This window comes from Branchiostoma floridae, chromosome 2 (genome assembly GCF_000003815.2).
Source record: "Branchiostoma floridae strain S238N-H82 chromosome 2, Bfl_VNyyK, whole genome shotgun sequence".
Taxonomy (NCBI): domain Eukaryota; kingdom Metazoa; phylum Chordata; class Leptocardii; order Amphioxiformes; family Branchiostomatidae; genus Branchiostoma; species Branchiostoma floridae.
The window spans coordinates 23,400,745-23,427,030 of NC_049980.1; the positions used below are offsets into that span (position 1 = coordinate 23,400,745).

The 26,286-nt window shown below is 38.9% G+C and overlaps 1 protein-coding gene across 13 annotated transcripts in view; it reads right to left on the minus strand.

Moving 5' to 3' along the window:
- Positions 1 to 219: 219 nt before the first annotated feature.
- Positions 220 to 26,286, minus strand: part of LOC118404553 (protein unc-13 homolog B-like) — a 32,735-nt gene continuing 6,668 nt past the window's right edge. For 3 of the 13 annotated variants that reach the window (XM_035803738.1, XM_035803718.1, XM_035803710.1), the window contains 40 exons: positions 23,628 to 23,751; positions 23,107 to 23,177; positions 22,691 to 22,745; positions 21,533 to 21,770; positions 20,781 to 21,008; positions 19,815 to 20,025; positions 19,569 to 19,624; positions 19,215 to 19,299; positions 17,818 to 17,823; positions 17,321 to 17,398; positions 16,476 to 16,695; positions 15,924 to 16,047; positions 15,320 to 15,426; positions 14,791 to 14,932; positions 14,229 to 14,270; positions 13,922 to 14,049; positions 13,453 to 13,568; positions 13,140 to 13,202; positions 12,765 to 12,862; positions 12,031 to 12,181; positions 11,687 to 11,755; positions 11,299 to 11,388; positions 10,911 to 11,176; positions 10,536 to 10,621; positions 10,010 to 10,136; positions 9,542 to 9,638; positions 8,974 to 9,117; positions 8,577 to 8,654; positions 7,380 to 7,457; positions 6,867 to 6,955; positions 6,464 to 6,625; positions 5,890 to 6,013; positions 5,346 to 5,378; positions 4,591 to 4,650; positions 4,008 to 4,094; positions 3,610 to 3,687; positions 3,251 to 3,398; positions 2,864 to 2,959; positions 2,319 to 2,478; positions 220 to 2,025 (listed from right to left, as the gene is read on the minus strand). In XM_035803738.1, coding sequence (XP_035659631.1) covers positions 1,740 to 2,025; positions 2,319 to 2,478; positions 2,864 to 2,959; positions 3,251 to 3,398; positions 3,610 to 3,687; positions 4,008 to 4,094; positions 4,591 to 4,650; positions 5,346 to 5,378; positions 5,890 to 6,013; positions 6,464 to 6,625; positions 6,867 to 6,955; positions 7,380 to 7,457; positions 8,577 to 8,654; positions 8,974 to 9,117; positions 9,542 to 9,638; positions 10,010 to 10,136; positions 10,536 to 10,621; positions 10,911 to 11,176; positions 11,299 to 11,388; positions 11,687 to 11,755; positions 12,031 to 12,181; positions 12,765 to 12,862; positions 13,140 to 13,202; positions 13,453 to 13,568; positions 13,922 to 14,049; positions 14,229 to 14,270; positions 14,791 to 14,932; positions 15,320 to 15,426; positions 15,924 to 16,047; positions 16,476 to 16,695; positions 17,321 to 17,398; positions 17,818 to 17,823; positions 19,215 to 19,299; positions 19,569 to 19,624; positions 19,815 to 20,025; positions 20,781 to 21,008; positions 21,533 to 21,770; positions 22,691 to 22,745; positions 23,107 to 23,177; positions 23,628 to 23,751 — 4,701 coding nt within the window. In that variant the 3' untranslated portion in view covers positions 220 to 1,739. The remainder of the gene's footprint in view (positions 2,026 to 2,318; positions 2,479 to 2,863; positions 2,960 to 3,250; positions 3,399 to 3,609; positions 3,688 to 4,007; positions 4,095 to 4,590; positions 4,651 to 5,345; positions 5,379 to 5,889; positions 6,014 to 6,463; positions 6,626 to 6,866; positions 6,956 to 7,379; positions 7,458 to 8,576; positions 8,655 to 8,973; positions 9,118 to 9,541; positions 9,639 to 10,009; positions 10,137 to 10,535; positions 10,622 to 10,910; positions 11,177 to 11,298; positions 11,389 to 11,686; positions 11,756 to 12,030; positions 12,182 to 12,764; positions 12,863 to 13,139; positions 13,203 to 13,452; positions 13,569 to 13,921; positions 14,050 to 14,228; positions 14,271 to 14,790; positions 14,933 to 15,319; positions 15,427 to 15,923; positions 16,048 to 16,475; positions 16,696 to 17,320; positions 17,399 to 17,817; positions 17,824 to 19,214; positions 19,300 to 19,568; positions 19,625 to 19,814; positions 20,026 to 20,780; positions 21,009 to 21,532; positions 21,771 to 22,690; positions 22,746 to 23,106; positions 23,178 to 23,627; positions 23,752 to 26,286) is intronic. The other 10 variants (XM_035803808.1, XM_035803728.1, XM_035803816.1 and 7 more) reach the window with 8 other exon arrangements.

The window sequence follows — 26,286 nt, forward strand, 5'->3', positions numbered from 1 at the left end:
TTAGAATGATTACACATATGGACACATTTCTAAAAACAATGACTGGCTGTGGTATAATCTTACACCAAAAATGAACTGGTAATGTCTGTCCAGAATTGTTAAAATCAGGATATACAATGTTGGTATATCAGCTACATGTAGGACGGACGGATATATTTCACTATTTCAGTCAATAGCAAAACCATCAATTCAGAACTTAAGGTATGGACATCCAAATTCTTTTCTACCAACAAGCCCTTTTTCCACAAATTCTTCTGAGTCCATACCTTTGTCTACACATATACAGGTGCAGGACCAACAGGAGTTGGCCTGCCTACATAGCAACAATTAAAGCATGGCAATGAGAAAGTTGCACTTGTGATGATTTAGTTAAAACAATCAGCTGTTTCCCTTGATTTTTACATGATGATAACTTGAATACAGCTGGGTAAAAACAGTCAGTCCACTGTGTCTAGTAGAAAAGTAATCTCACATGGTCTTGGACCTCAAAAACTACCAACAAAGACATAACAAAAAACTACCAACAAAGACATAACAAAAAATCTACAATTTTCTTTCCACATACACATCATCTGGGTAATCATAAAACAATCATTAAAAAATGAACACTGCCACTTCCACTCAGCTGCATAGATTGTTGAGGAAGAAATTCAGTAAGAAACACAATATGTTTTCACATACCATGCTGCTTTGGTCAGCTCAAATGTCCCGGTAGTGTTGACGTTGATTTTGTACATGTACAGGATTTAGAGCACTGCCCACTGCCGGACACTAGTTACCACCAATAGGTCAGAAGTCAGGTTTACCTGCATTGCAGATGCTACCTTAGATGCTACCAAAATGGCCACACGTGTACCAGTATATCCAACAAACATTCTGGAATGTTCAGTGGATATACAGAGTAGCATCAGTGCCTAGCAGCCCCATGTAACATTGTAATTGAGCTGTTTACCTGGACTTCAGGTCTCCATTACATGAACAGGCATGGATCTTCTAATACTGCAATGTCAGGCCCACCATCCCTCTCTTATATCAGAATGAGCGAATTGAAGGAAGGTTATGAGTATAGTACAATATACAACATATTACTGCAAGTGTAAAGCATTGTTCTGGTAAGGGTACATCAACAAGAGAACTATTGATTGGAATCTGGAATGAATACCATGATTCAAATAAAGGGTTAGGATTAAATAAATAAGTAGTATTCCAATCTGATCTTGATTTATGATACCATACATTGCACAAATGTACTTTGGTAATAGTATGATTATCGTACCTTATAATTACAGTTGCAACAAACAAGCGTAATCCAGTCAATATGGCTGAGTTAGCTTGTCATATTGGAAATCAAACTTGCAAGGTGTTTCTGTCTTGTAAAAACGAAAAACACCTGGAATTATTCCAGTTCTTGATTAGGAACAACTTGGAATTCTGTTCTTTTGTTTGTCCTTTGTCATGTCAAAGAAACCAATAAGATAGGGTAGATAGGGATTTCTGCAATGGATGGTTGAGGTATGGATGCTGGGTTGGACTTATGTCTGGGCTTTAGCTTTAGTGACGTTCGGTACAGAGACATTAGGTATGCTGACGTTTGGCATACCAATGCTCTGTACGCTGACATTTGGCATGTTAACATCAGGGACGTTGACACTTGGCATATTGATGGCTGACATGTTGACATTGGACATGTCCACTTTCGGCATGTTGACGTTGGACATGTCCACTTTGGGCACATAAGCTCAACCCAGCTCCATATCTGATCTGGTCTCGGATTTGAGCTTGACAAACTCCTTTGCCACCTCGTCGTTGGACCTCTGTGATAGGATGCGTAATATTGTCCAGCCTGTTTCGTCGAGGTGCACGTTCCTTCCCAGGGCGCACCAGCACGCACAGCTGCCAGCTTCAACAATATCGCGCAACTGCATGACAGCGACGCCAATCAGACGATCCTCACGGGCAAAGCAGTAGTCCTTCACACATATGTGGAGTTCAAAGGCATCGGGTTCATCCTCATTACCAAGGATGCTACAGGCAAAATAAAAAGGGATTTAGCAATTTCAGACATATCAACAAAACTACTGTCTGCCAGCTTCCATGACTTATGAGCAAATGCATGTGAGAACTTCATGGTAGTGACACAAAAAAAAGGGAAATTGTACAATGTTGTGGCTAAGTTTTCTTAGAATGATTGTTGATATCTCAATCTAGCCTTTTTTTTGTCAATTTGAAACACTCCTCTAGCCCAAACATTGTGATTTCCCTTAAATTTTACATATAATTTCACACAAGAACACTTAGGAAAAGATTCGACTACTTACAAATGAAAGGTCTCGTTATATTTTGGAGACCAGTTATTGCTCTTTGATTTAGTGGAGTGTTTCCGCCTTTTGTCACTCAGGTGCGGGCCGATCAGATTCACCTCCACGAAGGGTCTGAACATGCCTGTTGTCTGCCACTTCAGGTCATTGGCTGCAACGACTGGGGAAAAAGTGTTTGAGGCATAAGTTCATAAGCGCACTTCACACCATAGCATCACCAGCTTAGATGAATGAGAACATCAAGTGGACTGAAAAGTCAAATCTATCAGCAAAAAACATGGGTCAACATGTAACTGTTACAGCGATACACCCCGATTGAAACTCTTTGTGGGCCCTAATCCAAAGATGCTTTTGACAAGTCTTATCAGATACTAACTGGTAGTGTTTAAGTTTGCATCTTTCACAGTGTGTATTTACTGAGGTTGCTTTTCTGTTTCCTAGGACTTCAAACATGCCAACAGTGAGACATGGCCCATTATTGGTACAGCCAAATCTCTGATTTACATACAGAAGCAGATGGTGTGATAATCTTGGACAGCTCCTACCTTTGACAGTGACTTTGTGTTCTCCCGTTCCTGGATGGGTGAACAGGTCCACCTGGATCGACACTTCGCCCTGGGGATCGTCTACACTTGGCTGGTCTGTGGAAATATTGTTAGCATCGTAAGTGACATTTAGCTTTAAAGATACATGATCTGCTATATAATGTTGTCACTTAGTCTTACTTGACCTTGGGATGTACACATACCTGAACATTACCAACCAATTACGTTGCTTCATACAGTCAAGAGGCTGGGTGATTGGCTGGTAGCTTTCTCTATAGCAGGAAAAAGACTGACCATCGCTAACCGCTGACTGGTAGGATGTTTGGCCAGGGCCATTGCTTGCCAGGCCTGGTCAAGGTAAATGGGGCAGGGAATGTACAACTGTACCTTGCTGAGTCTGTGTCTGCACAAACGTCTTGATGAGAGTGTCCGTGGTCTGGGTGTACAGGGAGAGTGCGTATTTCAGAGACTGAAGGTCTGGGGATTTCTCCAGGAAAGTCTTCTTAAGGCCATTTCCTCCGGCGTGAAAATATTGCTGAAAAACAAGGCAAGATATCTTTTTTTTAGAAAATACACAAAGTTAATTGCCTCAAAATTGGCAACTCTTCTGTTCATTCTACTAGAATAATTGCACAATTATGTAGCCTTAGATTCAAAATATTCTGCTGTTAAAAGACTTGGAGAGGTCATGTCTTTAAATTATGACTTTAGTCAACCAACGAATGAATGACAGGTGCTGTCTTTACCTTAATTGTGTCCAGAGCACTGTCCAGAACAGCACACTGCCTGGGGCTAAGGTTCTTGGCATCTTCCTGGTTCATGTCCTGTGGAAGACAACAGAATGTTATCAACTGCACCAGAAAACTGATATCTGGAGGCTCTTATTCCATCTCAAAAACCCATTAACCCTGGAAATGTAACATTATTTTTTACATTGGCCCACAACCCATTTTGGCATGCGTTTTCTGGTTTTGAACACAAATTGAGATTTACCAGAGACCAACACCAGATATTTTACAAACACCAATAATCGGTATAACGGTCACCATATGAGTCCTAAAACACAGAACCCTCAGTTTGAATCTGTTTTTTGTTAGTGCCCATCCAACAGTGATAACACCTGCACTAGATTACATGTACTCACTCTCAATATGAGAAACGTGGCAAATTTAAGCTGCTCTGGACTTAACCGTGCTAGATCAAGCCTTTTTCCTCGCTTTCCAATAATTTTCTGCAGAATACCATGTAGAATGCTCGGATTGACAAGCACATTGCTGACACTTTACATACTCTAACATCTCACCAGTGATTAAAAATTACTAGTAACCTCTTTTAAACCTGAAATGTCTTTGTGCCCAGCCTTTGACACATGCATAAGACTAATGTATAATACCTTGCCACCATTGCATTGAAAGAAAAGAACCAATGAAAATGAGATAAGAGGATACTACTAGGGTTATCAATGACTGATGGTACAAGTATACAGCTTCTTGTGAAGCTTGTTCCATCAATGATTGTGATGAGACATGTTGGGTCCATAAAGGATGAAAGAAAAGATGTGTTAGACTATCCTATCTTTAATCTTGACCTATATGCACAATCATGTATCATGCACAAGACCCGTACTTTACAACCCACAACACCAGGTTAACAAAGCTGAAATGCATGCATGCAGTCAGTGTACATGTACATGCACGTGTCGTGCAGACACCGTGTCGGAGCTCTACCTGCTTGAACTGCGAGAAATGAGCAAGTTCCTTGGCCGCAGACAGAAGTAACTGTGAACCCTGCTCGCAGACATAGCATAAAGGAGAGAGAGTCATGTTTACATTCTGCATTATCTTGGAAGACACAATTTTGTACACCAAAAGCAAACATACAGATACAACACAAGCATGCACAACACACAAGCTGTTCATTACCATGGCTCGGTCATACACATTGGACACAAATCATGTTCCTTGACAAGCAAATGTTTTCAACATCCCCAGAGCTTAGTGGCTCTGCCACATTGGTCTGTGTCCATATAGAAGCATTGACGGACATAATTTCTACAACAAAACTGCAAAAAGTCAAAGTGACATTGTTGATATTTCATCTGTAGAATACTACATACACCAACCTCAGCTTGACTGTTTTATCAACAACATCAACAAAAATATCAACCAAATCATTACCAAAGTGGAAAGTGGCAAAAAGGAACCACTTCCACCATCTGTGTATTCTTGAGGTGCTCTAAATAACACATAACGTACAGAACAACTAGCTGCCTTTTTACAGACTGAAGTAAAAATTAACATCTACATGATCCTGAGGATATAAAACTACAGTATCTTATGGAATGCATGATATTTTCTGTCAGCTTTTTTCATCTACACAATTTCATGCTGTATAATATTGTTGCACCACATCATACAACTGAAATACTGTACAGTACACACACACGACACACAACCACTTTAAATCTTATACAAAACATTACCTCTTCAACCTGGTGTAGGTATTGCCCAATTTTCTACAGAAGCATGTAACAGAGACACATCCATTAGGGATGGCATAGTCAGAAAGAGCTGACATTCTGATTGTATAATCATTTATATGTAAAAGAAAAAAATAGCATGCTAAAGATTTCCCATACAGCCTTGTTGTTGCATATCTAATGCACATGTTTTGTTTTGTTCTACACTGAACTTTGAGTTAAAAAGTGCTTTTGATTACTAATGCAACACACAATTATTCAAACAAGCTTAGCATTAACCAATTCATATCCAGGATCTATCATAATAATACAGGCCTTGCTACTGACTGATAGCTGCTGTTGAGTTAGAGTGCTAGCAGACTCTAAAGCAGAAATACCACATACATGTACAAATATATATATTTGGTCACAGTGAATAGTGCAAAAACTAGCTTATGTTTGCAGACAGAAGGCACAGGAACAGAATGGAGGAAAGGCATTGTGCAATTCACAATCCATTGCCATCAGTATGAATGAAAAAATAAACAAAGTGAATCTGAATACTTACACTAATGTCTGTGAGAGGTGGAAGAACGACAGTCTTCTCCATAGTGTTCATGACGATCCTCCATAGCTCTTTCAGGATTCTCTTCAGAACTGTCTTCTCACAGACCTTGGCAAAGAGTGTCAAACTGTGCAGGACACAACACATGAGTAATCATTAGTTACAAGATATGTACATTGTATAGGCCATAATTTGTCTTAGGGTACACCAATGCCATAGAACATTTTACATCCTAATAGACATCACCAAGTATATTGTGATCTGAAAAATGTATCAAATATCACTTCAGATACAGCACACCTTTCTTCAAAACGCATACTATCATAGACATGGACAAAAGAAGAAAGTACTTCAACCACAACTGCAAACCAATTTTCATATAAAGTATCAGAACAAGCCAAAATTTCATTCTGGAAAAACAATTTAATTCCAGACTTTGGGCCAATAACTCCAAAATGCTTTGCCCAATCAAGCTCATATTTTTATTGAGTACATAGCAGGGGGTGGTGAATATGCGGAACACATTGATTGGTCCCTAGGAAGAGCTAAGAAATCTAAGTGGTCATGAAAAACTCACTTTTTATCCAACAGGTCCATGAGAGGTTTGATGACAACATCAGCTTCCTGGGCGACGTTGTTCCTGGCGCTTGGTTGGTTGAGGGAAACGTTTCCTGCTCCCTTGATCTTGCTGAGCTGATTACCCATACTCACGACAGCCTCCTTTATCTGGGGCTCAAGACTAGAAGAAATAGACAGAAACAATACCATGGAGTTTTGGTCTAAATAGTACTTGAGTGTCAAAAAACCATCAGAATTTTTCCTGTACAGTTAAGTTTGACCTGCTGTCTCAAAATATCAGTTCAGTTCATCCTCAAAATATCTGTTTTTTCTATCAGTTCATCAGAAGAATGGGTTTCAGCGAGCTAAACTAAACAGACATACATCTTAATTTTCAAACAGCGTTGCATCAAGAGACTCACCTGTTGGCGAACACTTGGCTCAGCTCATCTAGCACATTGTTGAGCTTCACCTGGAGTTCCTTCAGAATATCTCCTGCCTCCGGGTCCAGCTGGAAAAAAAATGCATTTTTCTTTCATACCTAACATGTAGAACTTCGAATAATTCCTACTTCCTCTTCTTCTCTAGACATTTATGGATGATGGAGCAAGAATCTATCTACGTGGAATGAGCAAAGTAATCGCAACCCAACTGACGATGGGAGTTCTCACACCTATAAAGACATATTTTGGTCATGCTAGAGGAAGGAAGACCTAGGTGGCTGCCAGATTCACTCCTCTAACAAAAAATTCCATTTAGTGGGACATACGAGCCTGAACATACAAGACATAAATGACAGCCAAATTGACAGTCACTTGATAGAAATATGGCTACATGGTTTGTTAAACAGAAATGCCACAAGAGGCACAACTGAGTGTTCTAAAATCCACTGACAAACTTGTCTGCGTGGCATGTTGCGTTGGTCTGTTCCATACCTTGTCACCTCCCATGGACTCAAAGACTTTCTCCAGCTGGACTCTGAGCTGCTGAATGTTGTTCATCAGGACACAAGCCTGTAGCAATAACCAAGTATTCAATGCAGTGTTAAAATCTAAGCTGTTTGGAAAAGTCTGATGCCTGTTGTGTGTTTTTTAAGTTATTGAAAACAGCATTTTCAGCACCAGGAACAATCCCAAAATAATTATTTGTACGTATTCAGAACCATTGGACAGACCCACAATAGTTAATTGTACATTTTCAGCACCAGGGGCAGGCCCAATGTAGTTCTTAGTGAGTGTTCAGCACCAGGGACAGATGCAAAGTAGTTATTCGTACATGTTCAGCACCAGGGACAGACCCACAATAGTTATTTGCAAATGTTCAGCACCATGGACAGACCCAAAGTAGTTATTTGTGCATGTTCAGCACCAGGGACAGACCCACAATAGTTATTTGTACATATTCAGCACCATGGACAGACCCACAATAGTTATTTGCACATGCTCAGCACAGACCCAAAGTATTATTTGAAAACGTTAAGCACCAGGGACAGACCCACAATAGTTATTTGTACATGTTCAGCACCATGGACAGACCCACAATAGTTATTTGTACATATTCAGCACCATGGACAGACCCACAATAGTTATTTGCACATGTTCAGCACAGACCCAAAGTATTATTTGAAAACGTTAAGCACCAGGGACAGACCCACAAAAGTTATTTGTACATGTTCTGCACCAGGGATGGACCAACAATAATTATTTGCACATGTTCAGCACCATGGACAGACCCACAATAGTTATTTGCACATGTTCAGCACAGACCCAAAGTAGTTATTTGTACATGTTCAGCAACAGGGACAGACCCACAATCGATCTTAGTGACAGTGTTTCAGTGCTATGGTCAGACCAAGAGTACTTTTCGTCCCAGCTACACACCTAAAACAGTTGTTTTTTTGTTGCTGTTGATGTTTAATTATTGTCTTGTCAGTGGCTTACCTAGCTGTGTACTCGCCTTGATAAGTTGTGTTTTTTCAGAGTCTGTATGCACACATATAACAAAACTTGAGCCTTCATGGCATTACTGCTGTCATAGCTAAGCTGCTCTATTTTGCATGTGTTTCATCACCCACACAGCATAACATGCACTAACGAATATTTCATCTGCTACATGAATTCATTGCTGCTGACCTTTTTCTCTTCTGCACAGTACTGGTCAAACTCCTTCTGCACAATGTTAGCATACTCCAGCAATACAGTGTTGACAGTCTGGAAAATAAAGGCACTTCATTAATATCATTACAGTCAAAATGCTGTGAAGGTACAATCAAATTTCATTTGATCTCACATTCTTTTGTCCTGTGTTTATTCTATTTTCAAATGTCCCAGTGGTGATAATAATATTAGCTCTGCTAGAGTGCATTAACACTGTGTTTTGTCTGATTTGTATACCAATAATAAAGAAAAGGTACAATGACTGGTGATGGCATTCAAAAGGCTACAAGCGAAAGCTCCATTGGCCAATAAATTTTCCACTGTCAGGTAACTGCATCTCAAACATGGAATTAAAAAGAAAAGTTGTACTCACAGCAGCAAACCTCTTCATGTAATGCTTGGTCACCTCTGGGTCTGGACATTCCAGCTTTTTGATGATATCAAAACTTTGGTTCAGTTGTGTGAACACATCCACAACGGAGCAGGAAAACAATGCATGCTCCGAGCTTTGTTGGAACTGTAAAATAGAAAGGGTAAGATGGATTAATTCATGACTTCACCCCTGTGACAAGCAAACTTTATATGGTGGGCAAAAGCTAGGGCAGACACCCTCAAAAGCTAGTGTCGCCCTCAAATGGATTCCGCAAGGGAAGCGAAGCAGAGGCAGGCCTCTTGCGACCTGGAGAAGGACTGTAGAAGGGGAGATGAAGGCATCACAAAGTTCCGGCAAGTTAGATGGATTGCCAAGGACTGGAGGAAGTTTGTCAGTGCCTTATGCTTCACCAAAGGGAGCGAAGAGGATTAGGTACGTAGGCAGGTAGGCTCAAAAGCTAGTAACTTTCATGTTCAAAAGTGTAATACTTTATGCTGTTGGCAATGAAATATGACCATTTAGTGCTACATTGAAGTCCAATAAAACATTGTCTCTCCTGTGAACTCACCCCGTCCTTTCTGTCCCTGTCCAGTGCACCATGCAGGAACTCCAGGGACACCTTGTCATTCTCTGTCAGCCAAAGCAGCACAAATGGTTCAAACCACCTGCAACAACAAATGAAACAATTTCAGGTACACTGAAAATAATTTTCTCTATGGTCATTTTAACCTTTTAATAATTTGGTTTGCAGAGACTGTTTCTGATAAAAATAAATGTGAGAGACCAACATTTGGGAAATTCTGGTTACCAGGTATATCTGCATTCTGGAGAACATAATTATATAACTCTTTGCAGGAATTTCAAGTTTTCTTACCCAATTACTCTGGACAGGTGACTTAATGCAAGTAAATTCTCCATCATGTGATTTAAAAACTCAAGTTAGCTTTCAGGTACACATCTATATGTATCTTTAAGTTCAAAGAGAAAGACAAAAGGAAAAAAAGTAATTGGAGCAAACAGGACAGTCTTGCTATACCTGGGATATTCTGGAACAGTTCCCTTGTAAGGAGGCACCTTGGCTACATACTCAATGTAAAGCCACTTGACTCTGAAGTGTAGGTTCATGTAGTCTGTCACTGGACACAACCTGTGCTGATCGTGCTCTGCAACAGTAAAGGCTTTGCATTCATATGTAGTATATGTAGTTGTAACTCTTAATAAGCAATGAATACAGAGACAGAACGATTAGGCACTGGTATAGTTTTAATATATACAAAGAAACATATTGCTTTTTAAACAACCCTATTTTCTGAAAACCCATGTTGCTTCTGAAAACCTGCATTTCTCCTAAAAAAGCAATGCTCCTGCAACACCATATTACTTTCTGAAAAATCACATCGCTTGTCTGCAGTTTCTTTTTAGCCGGCATACTATGAATAGAACACTATCAACATTAAGATAGCATGTGAAATAATAGCAAACAAGTAACCAAAGTTAACATTGAGAACTGACAGCTGACATAAACATCAAAATAGACTAGAATGAATCAAGAAAAGGCTTACCTTCAAGTGCAAATTTAATGTCCTGAGAGAACAGCTCCCACATAGTTGCTGCACTCAGCTCACCAACGTTCAACTCTGATGGGAATCTATGAAACATGTAGCTTTTAGTATGACAATACCCAACAATCAACAGGTTGAAATTTTGGATATGTATCGATAGGCGAGTAACGACAAAGAGTCAAGTTTTCACATTTTTCCTAACAGTATTTTTTGTTTTTTTGAGCAGATTGTCTACATTCTATACAAATCGCTATTCCATCAAGTGGGTCCTGATACTTATGTAAACATTAGAACATTTCTACTAATGACCACTCAATGGCAAGGCTGATACTAAAGAATGAAAATTTATTGATGTGCACAAGATGAAAGACTTACTGGTTGAGCACTGGTGTGTAGCTGGCCTTGTCTTCGTCTATCACAGACACAACAAGGTTGATGAGTTTTGTCCAGAAGTCCAGGCTTTTCAGCGACGGACCTCTCTCCTCCAGCGGAACTTTGTCTTTGTCCTTGTCTGGAGCAAATTCTCTCTCATGGAGTTCGTAGCAGTTGTCAAAGATGTACTGATATGTTGACTTCAGGCAGGCTTTCACACACTCTTTCACTACCGTCCCTGCCCTTGGGGGGCTTTGCAACTCTTGGACCTGGAAATCAAACATTAGCTTTAGGGTTTGTCTTTAACTCTATTAGAAAACACCCAAACTTTTGATTTGGTCTGTTTCTAGCCAAAAGGATGAAGTCTTATATAACTTATGCAAACACTTACCTTCATTCTGAAGAAAGTAATACTTGTGAGCAGGTCCACTGTGGACTTCAAATCTCCTAACTTTTCTGGGTTTGAAGATGCAAAATTATTCTGAAAAGAAACAAAATATCTGTAAGTCCTCCAAAAAGGCATTAAATGTACTTGAGAGCTCAGTGTTGTAGCAAATTATGCTTCAATAGAGACATTATAATAGAACAAGATATAGCAATTAGTAAACTCTGGCAATAAAAAGATTGACTCTGAATTCACTGTCACTAGCATAATGCTCAAACAATTGTCCAACATTCTCATCATTTTGCTTGATACACACATTCAACTCTTCTGAAGGTGTCATGTGAAGGTACCAGTGTGCCTTATACTGAAAAGCCATAACTGTAACAGTACTTACCCGGTACATGGAAAGGTCTATTCTCAGCGAGTTGTGTAACTGGTCCAAAAGCTTTACAAATCTCTCTTTCTGGAAATAGATAAATGTTAAACTCAGTCAAAACATGCTCATTTCAAGCTGAAACTAAACTTCAGAAACAATTTCTGTATGATAGACGCAAACAGCATTGGCTACATGGCAGGTAAATTAATTTGATAGACGATTAAAATATCCTGTAAAATTCATAAAGTCCCAATCTCTTATATGGCCAACATGAAAGGGAATCCCCATACACGTGTTCTTTTTCATTAAGTAACTGCAGCAACGAAGAAAGAGTTGTCAGCAGCAGAAGAATCGGTACTCACCCCAAAATTGGAGGCAGCAAACCTGTCACTAGCTGACACATTGGTTGAGGCAGATGTGTGTGCATAGAAAGCATTTATGTTGGCAAGTAGCGTGCTCATGAGTGCTGGCACACCGGGGCACATGTACTTGGAGCACAGGCAAGAGAAATGGCTGCAGAGGAAACAGGGGCGACAGTGTAACAGTAAGTCATCATAACTAGTCTTAATGTCTAATGAGCAAATTGATGAAATTGTCTACTCTAGATATTACAGGTTATAAACTAAGTATACAGTAATAGCAGGCACTTTGGGGTTGCCTTTTGTCCTGCCATGTAACAGACATTTGTAGCTAAATGTGCATGTAGTGAGTGCAGAAGGAATCAAATGTTAAGCCAGTAGCTTTTTAAAAGTGTCCGTTGATCATAACGTGCACTGCCGAATCAAAAGATCAGTCTGATATATTTGGTAAAGTCCTGTATCATCAAGGTAATACAAGTACATAAAGTCATTTAATACAGTCAAACCTGTCTATCATGACCAGCTAAGGGACTTAAAGGAAATGGTTATGGTAGAAAAAGTGACTTCTATACAGATAGGCTTCAAAAAATGACCTAAAGGGCCACCAAAAAAAGTGGCCACAATGGCCAGGTGACCCTTTTGCAGAGGTGGTCACTTAATACAGGTTACTGTACACAGCTACTGGCTATTTACAATATGGTGATCGGGATTTTTCAGATCAATCGTTGACAACCTACGTCATTGCCTGATAAATGGACTCGATGCCGTATCTCATGGCGAACTCGTCCACTATCTCCTGGGCAGGTTCATCAAAATAAATCTTCCAAGCATCATCCTGTGGTGACGACAAGGTAGGAATAGCCGTTAATCTTTAAGAATCAATTCAGGGATGGTTCTGACCTTTAGGAATAAAACGCAGCTTTATGAAAGGAAGACTGTTCTTTATCAACTTTCCTTTTCATATATCTATGGTGTAGTAGAAGTTGAGCATAGATATTCATAAAGACAACTTACTCAAGTATGAGACCTTACTGGGCAAATGCTTAGTCTTAAGAACTATATCTTATATTTCAATAAGGGAGATTGCAGAGTAATGTCACAGTGGTACTTACTCCTTTTGCATCAGGTATCTTGTACATCCCACCATTCTTTTCACAGAGATAGTGGAAGAGGTTCTGTAGGATACAAGAATTTCAAAGACATGAACATCAATACATTTTGTACCTCAAAATACATTTTCCATGCAGATACAGCCAGGGCAACCACCTTTTGAAGACAAATGGATTGGTCCACACAAAAGCACAGCCAAACAGCTTGACACAGGTGCAATAGAATACAATGACTAAAATATCCGTAATGTACTCGAACACACTGATAGAGGACATTGAAATGTTATGATCATACACATTATGTAGAAAAGCTCACCTCATGTAGGCATGTGTACTGTGCATAGTAAGATGCCACTTTCTCCTCTCCCTTGATTTCCACACTAATACGTAACCTGATTGCTCCTGATACTGAAGATCGATCTGTTCTCTTGTCTAGAAAGGAAAAAGTTAGAGATTTCAGTAGGAGCATGATATTGGTATCATACAGAACTTGAGCAGAATGACATATCATTAGACAAGACTAGTGAAACAAAATAAATTTGTACAACTTTCCAACATTACTATCCACATACCAGAGTTAAAGCTAAGTTGTGTTGTGAAAACACAAGGTCTTAAATTCCTATAGTGAATAAGACTCTTATTGGTGGATCTATGATAGTAAAAACATTTCAAAAGGCAGTCCTTGTTTGTATTAAACAACAAAAATATTTGTTTATATTACTCAAAGAAAATTCAAACAAGACTTTGTTTTTCACTTATCATAAGAACGTCAACTTCCTTCTTACCTAAGTTGTACCAAACGTCCATCTCTCCACTGAGAGTTCGAACTTCTATAATAGTTTGGCCAAGAAAGTCATCTGATTCTCTACTAAGCTTCTGCTTCAACCTGGACTTGAAGTCATCGTCTTCGTCCCTGTAACATATAAGAAAACAATGGAATCTTATGGCAAACTACTACCCGAAATATTTTGCAATCAAAATCTTTCAGGGAAAGGCAACACTAAATCCTTATCATAATTTTCAACGTGGCCAAGAAAAAAAATTGGCAAAATGCATCTAAGCTAATGGGATTGAGGGCAGACAGGTACTTACCATACCCGGACTTTGATTCTATCAGATGAATTATGGCACTCACTGCAATAGAGGGAGAAGATTGGCATTACAACAGATGGGTTTTAAAAATCTCATGGCGAGACTATCTTTAACATTGGCTAGTCCACTAAGTACACTCAAAGGTGAAGTCAATGTAAGTATAATCAATCAGTTGCTACACAGTAACTTTCATGACATTGTTCAGCTCACAGTTTCAGCTCTTCGTAGTCTGCTAGGACTGAGAATGATCACAATGATTACTGTAATTCACTTTGTCTTCTTGGTACCAAACTTTCACGGTTTGAGAAAATTTAACTTGTTCTGGGAACTAAATGTTCACTGCCGCGGCAAGTGCACATAAAAAAAGTCTGTGAATTATTTGTTATCAGTAATGATAAGTTCACGTTACAGTCGTCATCATGAAAACCGTGAACATAACAGTACATTGAAAAAATCAGGAATTACAGTAACAGTGTAAAAGAAGAAAATACCTTACATTATATATTTCTTATATTTATATCACCTTTGATATGAGCACATAACAAACATGAGAAGTACTTACAAGTAAAACTTCTCGTCCCAGACAGGGTTCAGGTCCTGTATTACTGTTCTCGTTCTCTTCTTGACTCTGCCAACTTGCACTGTCACATACGGATCACTGGTCCCAGTCTTATCTTTTGGACACAGGCCCTGGGCACTCACCACTGCAGAGGAAAAGTAAACTCATCAATCTCCTCTCTAAGTTATACTTACCCTGAGACACTTCTTAAAAGATAACTCTGAAACTTATTTTTCTGCACCATGATTACCACTGGAGGTCTTGCAAATCAAACATCATTCAAATCTGGGAACAGATAGTAGTGACTACCTAACACTTTGTGTGGTCTGAAACTCCTTTCTGGTAAATTCTACCCTGACTTGTAGTGTCTATTCTAAAAGATATTTCAAGCACAATAAAGACATCTTGCCCATAGAGACATACTACACATCTGTCTAGTCAAAATAACTTTTCGAGGTCACACTCTAAATGTTGGAAAACAGCTGTATCCCTAGTTTGCCTGTTAAAGTGTATAAGAGTATGCCATGTCTACCTGATATTGCTAGTTTGGCTGACCACTTGGATGTCCCATCCAGAACACTCTGCTTTACAGCCTTCATGTGTCCTGCATGGGAGGTTTTGTCTACACTAAAAACTTCCCTGCAAACAAGAAATAAGTTCCATTATCATTAGCACTCTGGTAATCACATGAAACAGATAAGATAGAAATCTATAGACATTGAATCAAATTGGCAATCATTATACATACTGTAATTTTGATATGTTAACAGTAACCTTAATCTATGACTTTAGCAGTCACAGTTCAACCGCTAAAATTCTATCTTTGCAATTGTTTGATCAGTCTGAGGCCAGCTAGAAAAAAATGTTCTCATTGCTTAAATAAGATACTTTGAGCTACTCCCTATCTCCCCTATTGCTACAATTACCGAAAGCAATATTGAATGGAATTACAGTCTACCAGGTACTACAAAATATATGTATTAAAACAGAGATTGTAATCTTTCATATTTGATATGTTGCACAGTAACAGTAATGTTGAATCTGTTTTAAACCTTGATATGATGTTATACTGGCTGGCAAAGCTGGCTGGCAAAACAATAGTGTGTACTAGCAACATCAGACTAAAGTTTTCTTACTTGATCAGCTCAAAAATCTCAGGTTTGTTTCTCTCCCTTATTTTCATCCTGTCTCTCATGGCTGAGATGATGTTTTGTGTTTTGTCCTCTGCTCCGTGCTTTGAGCTGGCCTTCTCCGCCGCACCTGGGAAAATGTTTTCGAAAGTTTACACACTGTGTAACAACAGTTTAAGAAGAAGAATACTAAAGAGAAATTCTGATTGTACACAGAATATCTTTACAATGTTTGACCTAGACTAGAAGTATGGCAACCTGATACTTTTTATGTAATTCACAAAGTTCAGCTGATGACCGTTTATGACTCACACACTACAACCATTCAAAGTCAAACGTTGCAGAAACTGTACTGATAACAAAGGGAACAAGGTAATCAGATATGGCAGACTTCATGTTCTTAGCATACAGCTCAGCAACCTTTTCAGTACCAGGGACAGAAACACCTGAAACGCAGATGCAACACTGCATTCTTCACATCATTGCGAAGCATGGAAACATAAAAATGTATCATACTTTGCTACCTTGGGAAAAGCAATAATCAAAAGTAGACCTCACGTTGTAAGCAGTCTGCGTTCAGAAGGTCCTTGCACTTCTCGTGGCACTTAACCCCACACTCTGTACAGCGGACCCCTTGCCTGGCGATCCCCCAAAGGAGACCCTCACATTCATAGCAGTAGGTGGGAGTCGTCGCTGTCCACATCTCAAAGTTGTGAGGAGTGGTGCTGGAGATGGGGTAGATCAAGGCCTGCAATGTCTTCTTGTACACGTGCTGTTTCTGAGAGGGAAGAAAGGATGATTTAGATCAGCACTTAGATACTAGCTTCAGTGGATACTGGTGCACACAATGTCAAGATGATTTATATTTTGTGCAAGCTTATGTGTGGCTGTGTTGTTTCTTTTCCACCTAACATCCTTGAGGAAAGTACATTCACTTTTGATACCTTTAGCTATAAAGAGTTAGGTCTATGGCCTTCATTTGTTCACGTCCAAGGTAACAGAATATGGTCTTACACATGCAGCTTCTTTCTTCTAGAATACATGAGGGCAAAGACTTGAATTTCCAACAGACAGAATATGCACAATTGTTTATCTTGCTATCACTACCAGGTACTCTTTATCATTTTATTAAGGAGATAATAGAGTGAGTTTTCCTTGCCTTGTCAAGTTTGCTGAGAACTCAATAAGCAGTAATGCATATGTTGCATTCGATGTTGTTTTGACTGTAAACTCAAATATATGGTAAATTCTAGATTTACACTGTCATGAGCTGAAATGATTTAGCAATTTTTTAAAGTTATTCCAATGCACTATATGAGATATAAAATTACACAGAAACAACATTATTTTACTGATTGAATGGATCTCATTTCTGTACCATAACATGATTTGACCAGACTCACCAGCTCCTCATCATTGAGGGATGATCTGGTTGCCATGGCATTGTGGATACCTTGTTGACGCTTCATCGCTGCCAGGGACTGGAGAATGCAAGAACAAAACATTTCTCTGACACCATGTCACAGTGGCTTTGTTCCTTGAGAAAAGTAACAGGATAAATGCACAAGCAAAGCCACAAGTATGCAGTTGGCAAGCACTCTGAACTAAACCATGAACCTCCCTAGTAACAGCAGCCAAGAAAGTGATATGAACCCAGAACAATCTGTTATCTGCATTCTTCTAATGCCAAATGTTTCTCCATGTCTGATATGTCTGCAGAAATCATACATCACTGTAGAATTACCCTTTGGCACAGTTAGTTAGTAAAGTAATACATGATGATTATCTTTTCTTGGCAACAATTCAACATGCATCATGCGATCGCGACCACACCAGTACAGGACAACTACCGAACACAGGCTTAAGTTATTTTTATTCCCTGAACTTCATGCACACTTACCATTGCCTAGCAAAGTCCATGAAGCAGATGCATATGCAGCAAGATTGGGTGCGAAAAGAGAATCAGTAACATCACAAGGTACAGACAAAACGTGTACATCAAGAGGTACTTGGACGCTAATCTACCCAATACCCTGTTATGAAAATATGAGATGTTCTATTTTTGTATTCGTCACTACTAAATTACTGAAAATGTCTATCATTGATATATGTAATTGAATTTAAATGTATTTTCTGAATCATTTGTTTCTATCTCTATTCTGTACCCATCAAGATTCGCCTTTTTCTCCAGAGCTGATCTGTTCAGCATTACACACAAATGAACAGAAGCAAACAAAGTTAGACACACAGATACAGGTGAGGCAAGGTGCTGTCTTTCTACATGATGAAAAGTAGCGAGACATACATGTCATGTAAACATTTCACCCTTAGCATGCTTGAAGCTTGAGGAGTGGAGTCACATGCATGCAGAACGTTTAGGTCTGTTTCACCAGCTAAATAATACTGGCATCAATAATACTTATTGCTTTCTAAACCAAAGGTAATGATAACATTTTTCTCAACAATCATATAACATGCTGCTACAACAAAAAACACCACATATGTTTGTGATTTTTCACCGCTGAAAAGAAATGACAATACCTGTAAGCAGGTCATTACATGTTACAACATACATGTAGTTATCATCACCGTTCTAACTATGTGCATCACCCTGAGAAAGCAACACAAAATGTGTGCCTTCCCCAATAAGCCAAAGGATGTAGGTACCAGCACAAAACACTTCCGCTCACCAGAGGGTTCCTTCAACTGACATTAGACCAGGAAGAGAAAGACCTAAGTTATTATAGAATGATCTATACTGTTATTTAGTATGTATTGAGTTCTGCTACCACATCCATATGTATCTCTTCTGGTCAAGATAGGACGGAGCCCAAACAGGACAAGACAATTGACTGAAAATTTTGCTGAGTTGCAATTTTTTGGGGTGGACTATAGTCAACTTGAATGAATCCAAGAAGGACAATGCCACGCTGTCTGGAGGCAACATTTGATAGACTTGGGATCTTGACACAAATTTCATCTAGCTGACAACAGAATTACTGAATGTCTATGTTGCTACTGATGTTGCTATTATGTATATGGTAAGCATGATCAACATGATAGCATAGTGGGTCTCCACTTTCTTTGAACTGATGAGGCTGATGAAACTGACAATTTTCCTGATGAGACGTTTTCTAGCGAGAGAGATATTTTACCCTCGAATTGAATGCTATCTTTGTCTCCTGCCCTTTCATATAACAAAACACCCCAATCCCTTTTATCTTCAAATCTATGACCTAATGTTATCAGTTCTAACCCAGGCCACCTTTAACAAAACCCAAATGATGTAGGACTTACCAATTCACTGACTAAAGGAATGGACTTTTTCCTCTTCATTATTTCCGGCATTGCATCTATATTGCTGTAGAAATGCTCTGCATTTCTGTAATAGGAAATAACAAAAGACTTACAATAACCTTGCGGAATGGATTTGGGATGAAAATGTGAAATTACTATAAAATGTATGCAGACTTGAATCCATGTACAGTACCAAAACTGTAACAGTGACTATAGCAGGTATCATACTTACATACAAAACTTGTGTCCCTTCATTCATTTATAGCTAGATACCAAAACGTCTGTCTTAATGTTGAAATGTTTGGCACATGTTGACTGCTGAATATTACTATAAGAACAGCTTGAATGTTTTACCCCATAGGTAACAGTCCAGACCAGTGGGAGGTCCTTCCTCCTGACTCAGCTTCTTTCTGCAAAATAAGAATTACAACATGTTGTAATTGAATTCACAAAGATATAAATTTTGTACCGTTAAAGAAAGATGCTGAAAACAAATCTACATGTACCTGTACATAAACATTTGTAGCTACTTTAATTGAGGAAGACAATCACTCAGTCTGATGGTGCTTTTTGTAATACCAATGACAATGAAGCACCCACCTCTTGCCTGATCTGCAGTCGAACTTTAGCGATGGCATTCTGCCAGCGAAGCCTGGCCGGCGTGGGGCTCTCGCTGCTCTCCTCCTCCGTAAGCGCCCCATCCTTGTCGCTTTCCCGAGGAGATACGGTACTCGGAGGCTGCTCGCTTTCCGCTGTGCTTTGTCTGCTGACTGTGGCTGAAGAGATTCGGCTACCTGTGCCATTCACTGGGCTGAAAGAGACACATTCAGACCTGGGTAAATAGTCATGAAATATGAACCAAAACTGTCAAATACCATCCTGTGAAGGATATTATAACAGTTACTAACCCTCCCCCCCCCCATCACATTTACTTTACTTTTAAATTAGTTGTCTTCATACATAGGCACAAAACCTACAGATCAAAAAATTAAATGTTCCTGCTTGATCACATTTACTTTACTTTTAAATTAGCTGTCTTTATATATAGGCCCAAAACTCACCAATCAGAAATTGAATGCTCCTGCTTGATCACATTTACTTTACTTTGAAATTCATACCTGGCCCAAAACCCACAAATCAAAAATTAAATGCACCTGCTTGATCACATTTACTTTACTTTTACTTTGAAATTCATACGTAAGCCCAAAACCCACAAATCAAAAATTAAATGCACCTGCTGGTAGGAACCAGTCTGACACATCCAGGCCAAGGTTCTGGTTCAAATACCCTAATAAAACTAGTCATGTTCCACCAGAGTATACAGGTTGTTGGGTCAACTCCTGCCCGTATTTGAATATGTAGGGTATTTGTCAGAAAGGAAATGGTTAAAATTTTAGATACATTAAAGGAGGTAAACCTTGACACATAACTGCTTTGCTTTTAGCTATTGTTTGTGTTAAATAAACCAATTAGCAAAGTTTGTTTTGGTTTAGATCCAAAACCAGGTCACTGAGGTATGGTTTTTTATGGAATTAATATGATTTTCCAGTCTACTACAGTACTTACCTATCCAGCAATGATTGCCTGCTTCCCACGAGAGACTGCCTGCTGCTGCCCATGGTCTTGTTGGACTGGGTTGCACGTGGGGCGTGGCCAGACTCGTGTCCTTCCCGCGGCAAGCGACTGACGGCGGTATGGAAAGAGCTAGCTTCAGATTCTGTGTCTATGTCACTCCTGGGTACTCCAGTACTGACTGAATTGTAGTTATTGGGCTCTCCGTCCAAGGAATTGTAGCTGAAGGAGGGACAGAGTAGAGGAAACAAACTCCCAATCATACGTTCGTATGTGACTGCTCTCCTCAAACAACAGCTCTATTCTTGTTAGTTGTTAAGCAGACGGAGTCACACCTTGCACAAATACAAACAGAGAGCAGCCACTCTATCACAGCACAGTGCATTTACCTGTTCTGGTTCACTACATTACCATAATTTAAGTCCACCTTGAACTGCAAATATAAATGATACATGCAACTTAGTAAAATAAACATGCATCTATTTCTGAGAAAAATAATAAGCTACATGTGTTTGTGTGCCTTGTACGTTAAAAAATATATAACATTAAAGTGTATGGGATGGAAAGCTTTGTGGTTTAAGCTGTGCAACACTTCATAACAAAATACATGTAACATGACATTGTACAAAAACATGGTGTTTCAGTACAGACTAACCTGAACTTCAAGTGCATTGTCAATATTTACAACATTTGTTCACAGACACTGACTGGTTTTGATCCATAGCACCATAGACTGAAAAACTCACGCATCATAAGCATCATGGTACAGATCGTCCACGGGCTGGAAGTCTTCTACATTTGGAAGTTGCACGTTCTGTTGTCGTTCTTCCTGAAGAAACATCTCTGGACTTTGGTCTGTGAAACCATCTGGACTATGTGCTTGGTACATATTTCTATACTGATGGGCGGAGATGTTGTTCTGCTGGGTGTCGTAGGGGACATTTCCGTCTGATGTGTAATCACTGTCTACATCATCAGACATAGCTACAACACAAAGCAAGCAATAATCAATACAAACAGAACGAAAACAAATGTCCAAGATTAATATCAACTGTGCTACAGTTTCAAGAGCTAGCCACACATATGACGACAGCCACTCCACCATAGCACAACTGAAAATATAACCTTTCTGCTGACGTGCTGGTGAAACTGTATGAGCTGTTTATCTTTATAAAATTTCTAAATTCTTATGAGCTGTTACTCTACATAGCTGTGTGTAGCTGTCACAAATTTTGATGAATTTATACAGAATGTAGTTCACATGTAAGCAGTACACATGTAAGCAGTACACATGTGAACAGTACACATGTAAGCAATACACACGTAAGCAGTTATACATGTAAGCAGTACACATATAAGCAGTACACATGTAAGCAGTACACATGTAAGCAGTACACAAGTAAGCAGTACACATGTACATGTAAGTAATACACACGTAAGCAGTTATACATGTAAGCAGTACACATGTGAACAGTTATACATGTAAGCAGTTATACATGTAAGCAGTACATATAAGCAGTACATGTAAGCAGTACCCATGTAAGCAGTACACATGTAAGCAGTACACATGTAAGTAGTACACATGTAAGTAGTACACGAGTAAGCACTACACATGTAAGCACTACACATGTAAGCACTACACATGTAAGCAGTACCCATGTAAGCAGTACACATGTAAGCAGTACACATGTAAGCACTACACATGTAAGCAGTACACATGTAAGCAGTACACATGTAAGCACTACACATGTAAGCACTACACATGTAAGCACTACACACGTAAGCACTACACATGTAAGCAGTACACACGTAAGCACTACACATGTAAACAATACACATGTAAGCAGTACACATGTAAGCACTACACATGTAAGCACTACACATCATGGATTCACCAGACTCACATTGCTGTCCTGGTGGTCTCCCTCTTTGCCGGAGTTCCTCATCAACATTAGGAACCTGGAAAATCATTTTAAAATTTGTACATTCAATTATAATGTTATCTTAAACCAGTAATCATAATGAAAACTATCTACCATAACAGAAAAACATCTGGAAATACAATATCATTGTACCATGATGGTATTGTTTGGGACTTTTTAAAAGTCGGTTAACTCAATGGTTTATACTGTTATTTTTATCCATGCAATAAAACCAACTATATTTACAACATTGGTTGACATTTATCAATGAAAATAAAACCTCAAAACTGATTTGGATGTATCAATTTCAGTTTTACATTTCCTCCAATCCAATGAAGACAGGACTGTTAAATCATATCTAAAGTGAACCAACATTTATGTCTCAATCCTGCTCTTACCTCCTGATCTGTTAGAGTATTGAAAGCCTCAAGCTTCTGTTGCAGGAGAAAGGCCTCCTCATCTGGGATGTCTGCAAACACAAGCAGCATTCTCACAATTTCACAACTACACACTAATACGGGTCAATTATCATTCATGTTTTGCTATGTTTGATAAATCATACCACATATTTCATATGAGGCCTTTGAAACTTAACACACACTGACATTCTGATATCTTGAGTCCTTTGATTAGACTTAAGTGTTAACAAGCAGACTGGTAAGTGCATGTACCAATGAAAACATTAACATGTGTCTACTAGCAGTTGAAAAGTGATATTTAGTTAGCCAATCCACATTGTCTGTTGTTGGGTAGAAAGGTAGTTGCAATGTAATAAAAGGTGTCAAACATTGTACCTTGAGTAATTGTTGTGCAATTAAGATAATCACTTCAAGACCAGGCATGATTCATTACACAATCATACTTTTCTGAAAAACATAGCATGGCACAGAAAGATGAAGTGAGAATGATTTTGTCTTACTGTAAGGTACTTCAAAGCGCATATCCAACATGATTTGGTGGTTAGTTGGTGTTTTGGTCCCACTGATGACGTCATTCTTCATCAGAACATCTGCATCTAAACTGTACCAATCTCCTGGTCCCTCCTGCAATAAAACAAGCACCTTAAATAGCAGCATAGCTTTGTGCAAGACAGTTTGCAAAATTAAAATTATGTCAAATTCGTCATGCATTCAAATATTCTGTTTTATATTGAAATATTGCAAGATAATGCCTTATCTATATGCTATATGTACCTGCAATGTGGTCATTGTCTACAATATGCTAATCCAATTGATGGTAACAGAGCCTGGGCAGAATTAGAATGCAGAAAGTGTGATCACATTTGACCATAGGAGGCATCGGTATTCCTTACGTGTATGTCCTGCCAACCATGGGTATAAAAGTAGGTGTTACAGAAATTAGACGACAATCATGTGGGATCAGTATGCCATCATATCTGTCTAAATGTATCATGTTCATGCATGGTGTGAATTCCAAGTGGCTGCCCTTCATCATTCTTGATTATGATATGACAGACATCCTCAAATATAACAATTTCTCTTTCAATACAGCTACGTCTGTATAAATCATATCATTCCTTTTTATCTAAATGCTGTAAGAATGCTTTTCTGACCATGAAGTATTAATTACTCAAAAACTACATAAGACTTGTATGACACAACCTTTCCCCTTGCTTGATAGATACATGTACATACGAATATAAGGCCTCGCCCTATACATCAATATGTTAGCGAGGTTATTACTTGCCCAATCAATTATGAGAAAGGTGAGTTCCATAATGCATGACTCAGGAATAAATCACCCCTTTTACAAAGGTTTTTGGGACCCTGATGGTGCCAAGGCCACCAGTAAATGGGTCAGTATCTGAGGACATTTATTTTCACCATCATACAAAAGACCATTCTACAGACAACATGGATATGAGTAGGACAGCTTGTACTGCCCAAAATTGACCCCAATCACACCCTTTGTGTGTAGGGGCAGCCAGATTCTCCTGACCTCAATTAAAATCTGTGACCTCTCCTGGGCTGCTACAAATTTTATCAGTGTCCACTTGGTCACTCACTGCATTTCACTTACTTAGTTACTAGTACCTAAAAAATGAGGCTATCTAATTGATCTTCTCAATTAAACTTCTCATAAGAACAGGTGGAACCAACACATGGGTTATCACAGTGTAAACTCTATTTCTGTTATTGACTTATTCATTGGACGCTCTCTTAGGTTAATATCATTTGATTACTCCTACCATTCTCTATGAATCATTTCATTCGGGTCAAACAACCATAGATTTTGGGACAATGTCCTCAAGAATGCAAAGTCATCCCATGGAAATCATCTAGAAAGATCACAGTTCTTTCCATTGCCATAACAGAAAGATTTAATATAGTATACTCATTTTTCAAAAATTCTATTCACAATCAACACATGCATGTAGCTTACAGCTTACAGCTCATGGAGCTGAAGTATGCTAATCAATATGACAGTGATGTCTTATTTTATGGGAAATTATTCCTGGGGCACTGACATTGCTGCCAATCACTGCCTGTCAGTTAAAGGGAGAGGTGGGTCCAGGCTCAAACCAAAACCAATGCACATACATGGCCCTCATTGATAAAATCAAGTTTGTAAGGCATTCAGATGTCTTGTCCACAGAGGTATTTTACCAACACCATCTCCTCTGACAAAAGAAAAAAAAATAGATTCTCTTGTAAGAATATTATAGTTACTTTCGTGCCTAGTACTACTAACAGTATCCCTACCCCTAAAACCCATTCCAAACAAACCTGCAAGATTTATAACCCAGAAAGCAAACAGAGGCACAAAACCCCTTAATGGGCCTCTAGCAGCAGAATGAGCCCTGGGTCGGGAGAAGTGGAACCCTGGCACCTGAGCACATAAGGTGTGCAAAGTTCAAACATGAAGGTGGGACACTTGATTATGCAACACAGTGGGTGAAGGACCCTGTAATATTTTAAACTGTAATAAAGGTGAATGTCAGGGAAACTATGTTTATGCAGATGGTTTAAACAGGAGACACTTCAGTGTGCTACCATCCTGGCACAATTACATGATTATGAAAACTCTATGTATGACATCACTGACATTCATTTGATGTTTACCAAAAAAGGCCATTGGTAAGAAAATACAACGAGGCTCCACAAATATAAACATATGTATAAGTTTACAAATAATGTGCAATGCCATTTAAATACGTCTACCACATTATGTGCCATTACGTACGTGCAGATTGGTAGATCAAAGCTTAACATCACGATGTAAAAGGTGTGTAATATAGCAAACTGAAAATTATAAAGACCTGTGCAACTTGAAACTTGAAAAAAATTTGATACAGAGGGAAACATAATTATAGTGAGGAAAGGTAGTAAAGACCATTTGTTGATGATTCATGTAGAATCTTATTGACTTAAATCTGTATGGTTTAAGATTTCCATTTTGCTGGAGGCCATTTTGCTGGAGGCAGTAGTTCAAGTGAGTCATGTTTGCATTACTTATAACTAATTCAACCATGTATGGATAATGTTGGCCCGGAGGGATCTTATTACTAAGAAATCATGCTGGCCAGGCTCATATCGTGTAAGTGATTATAATGGACA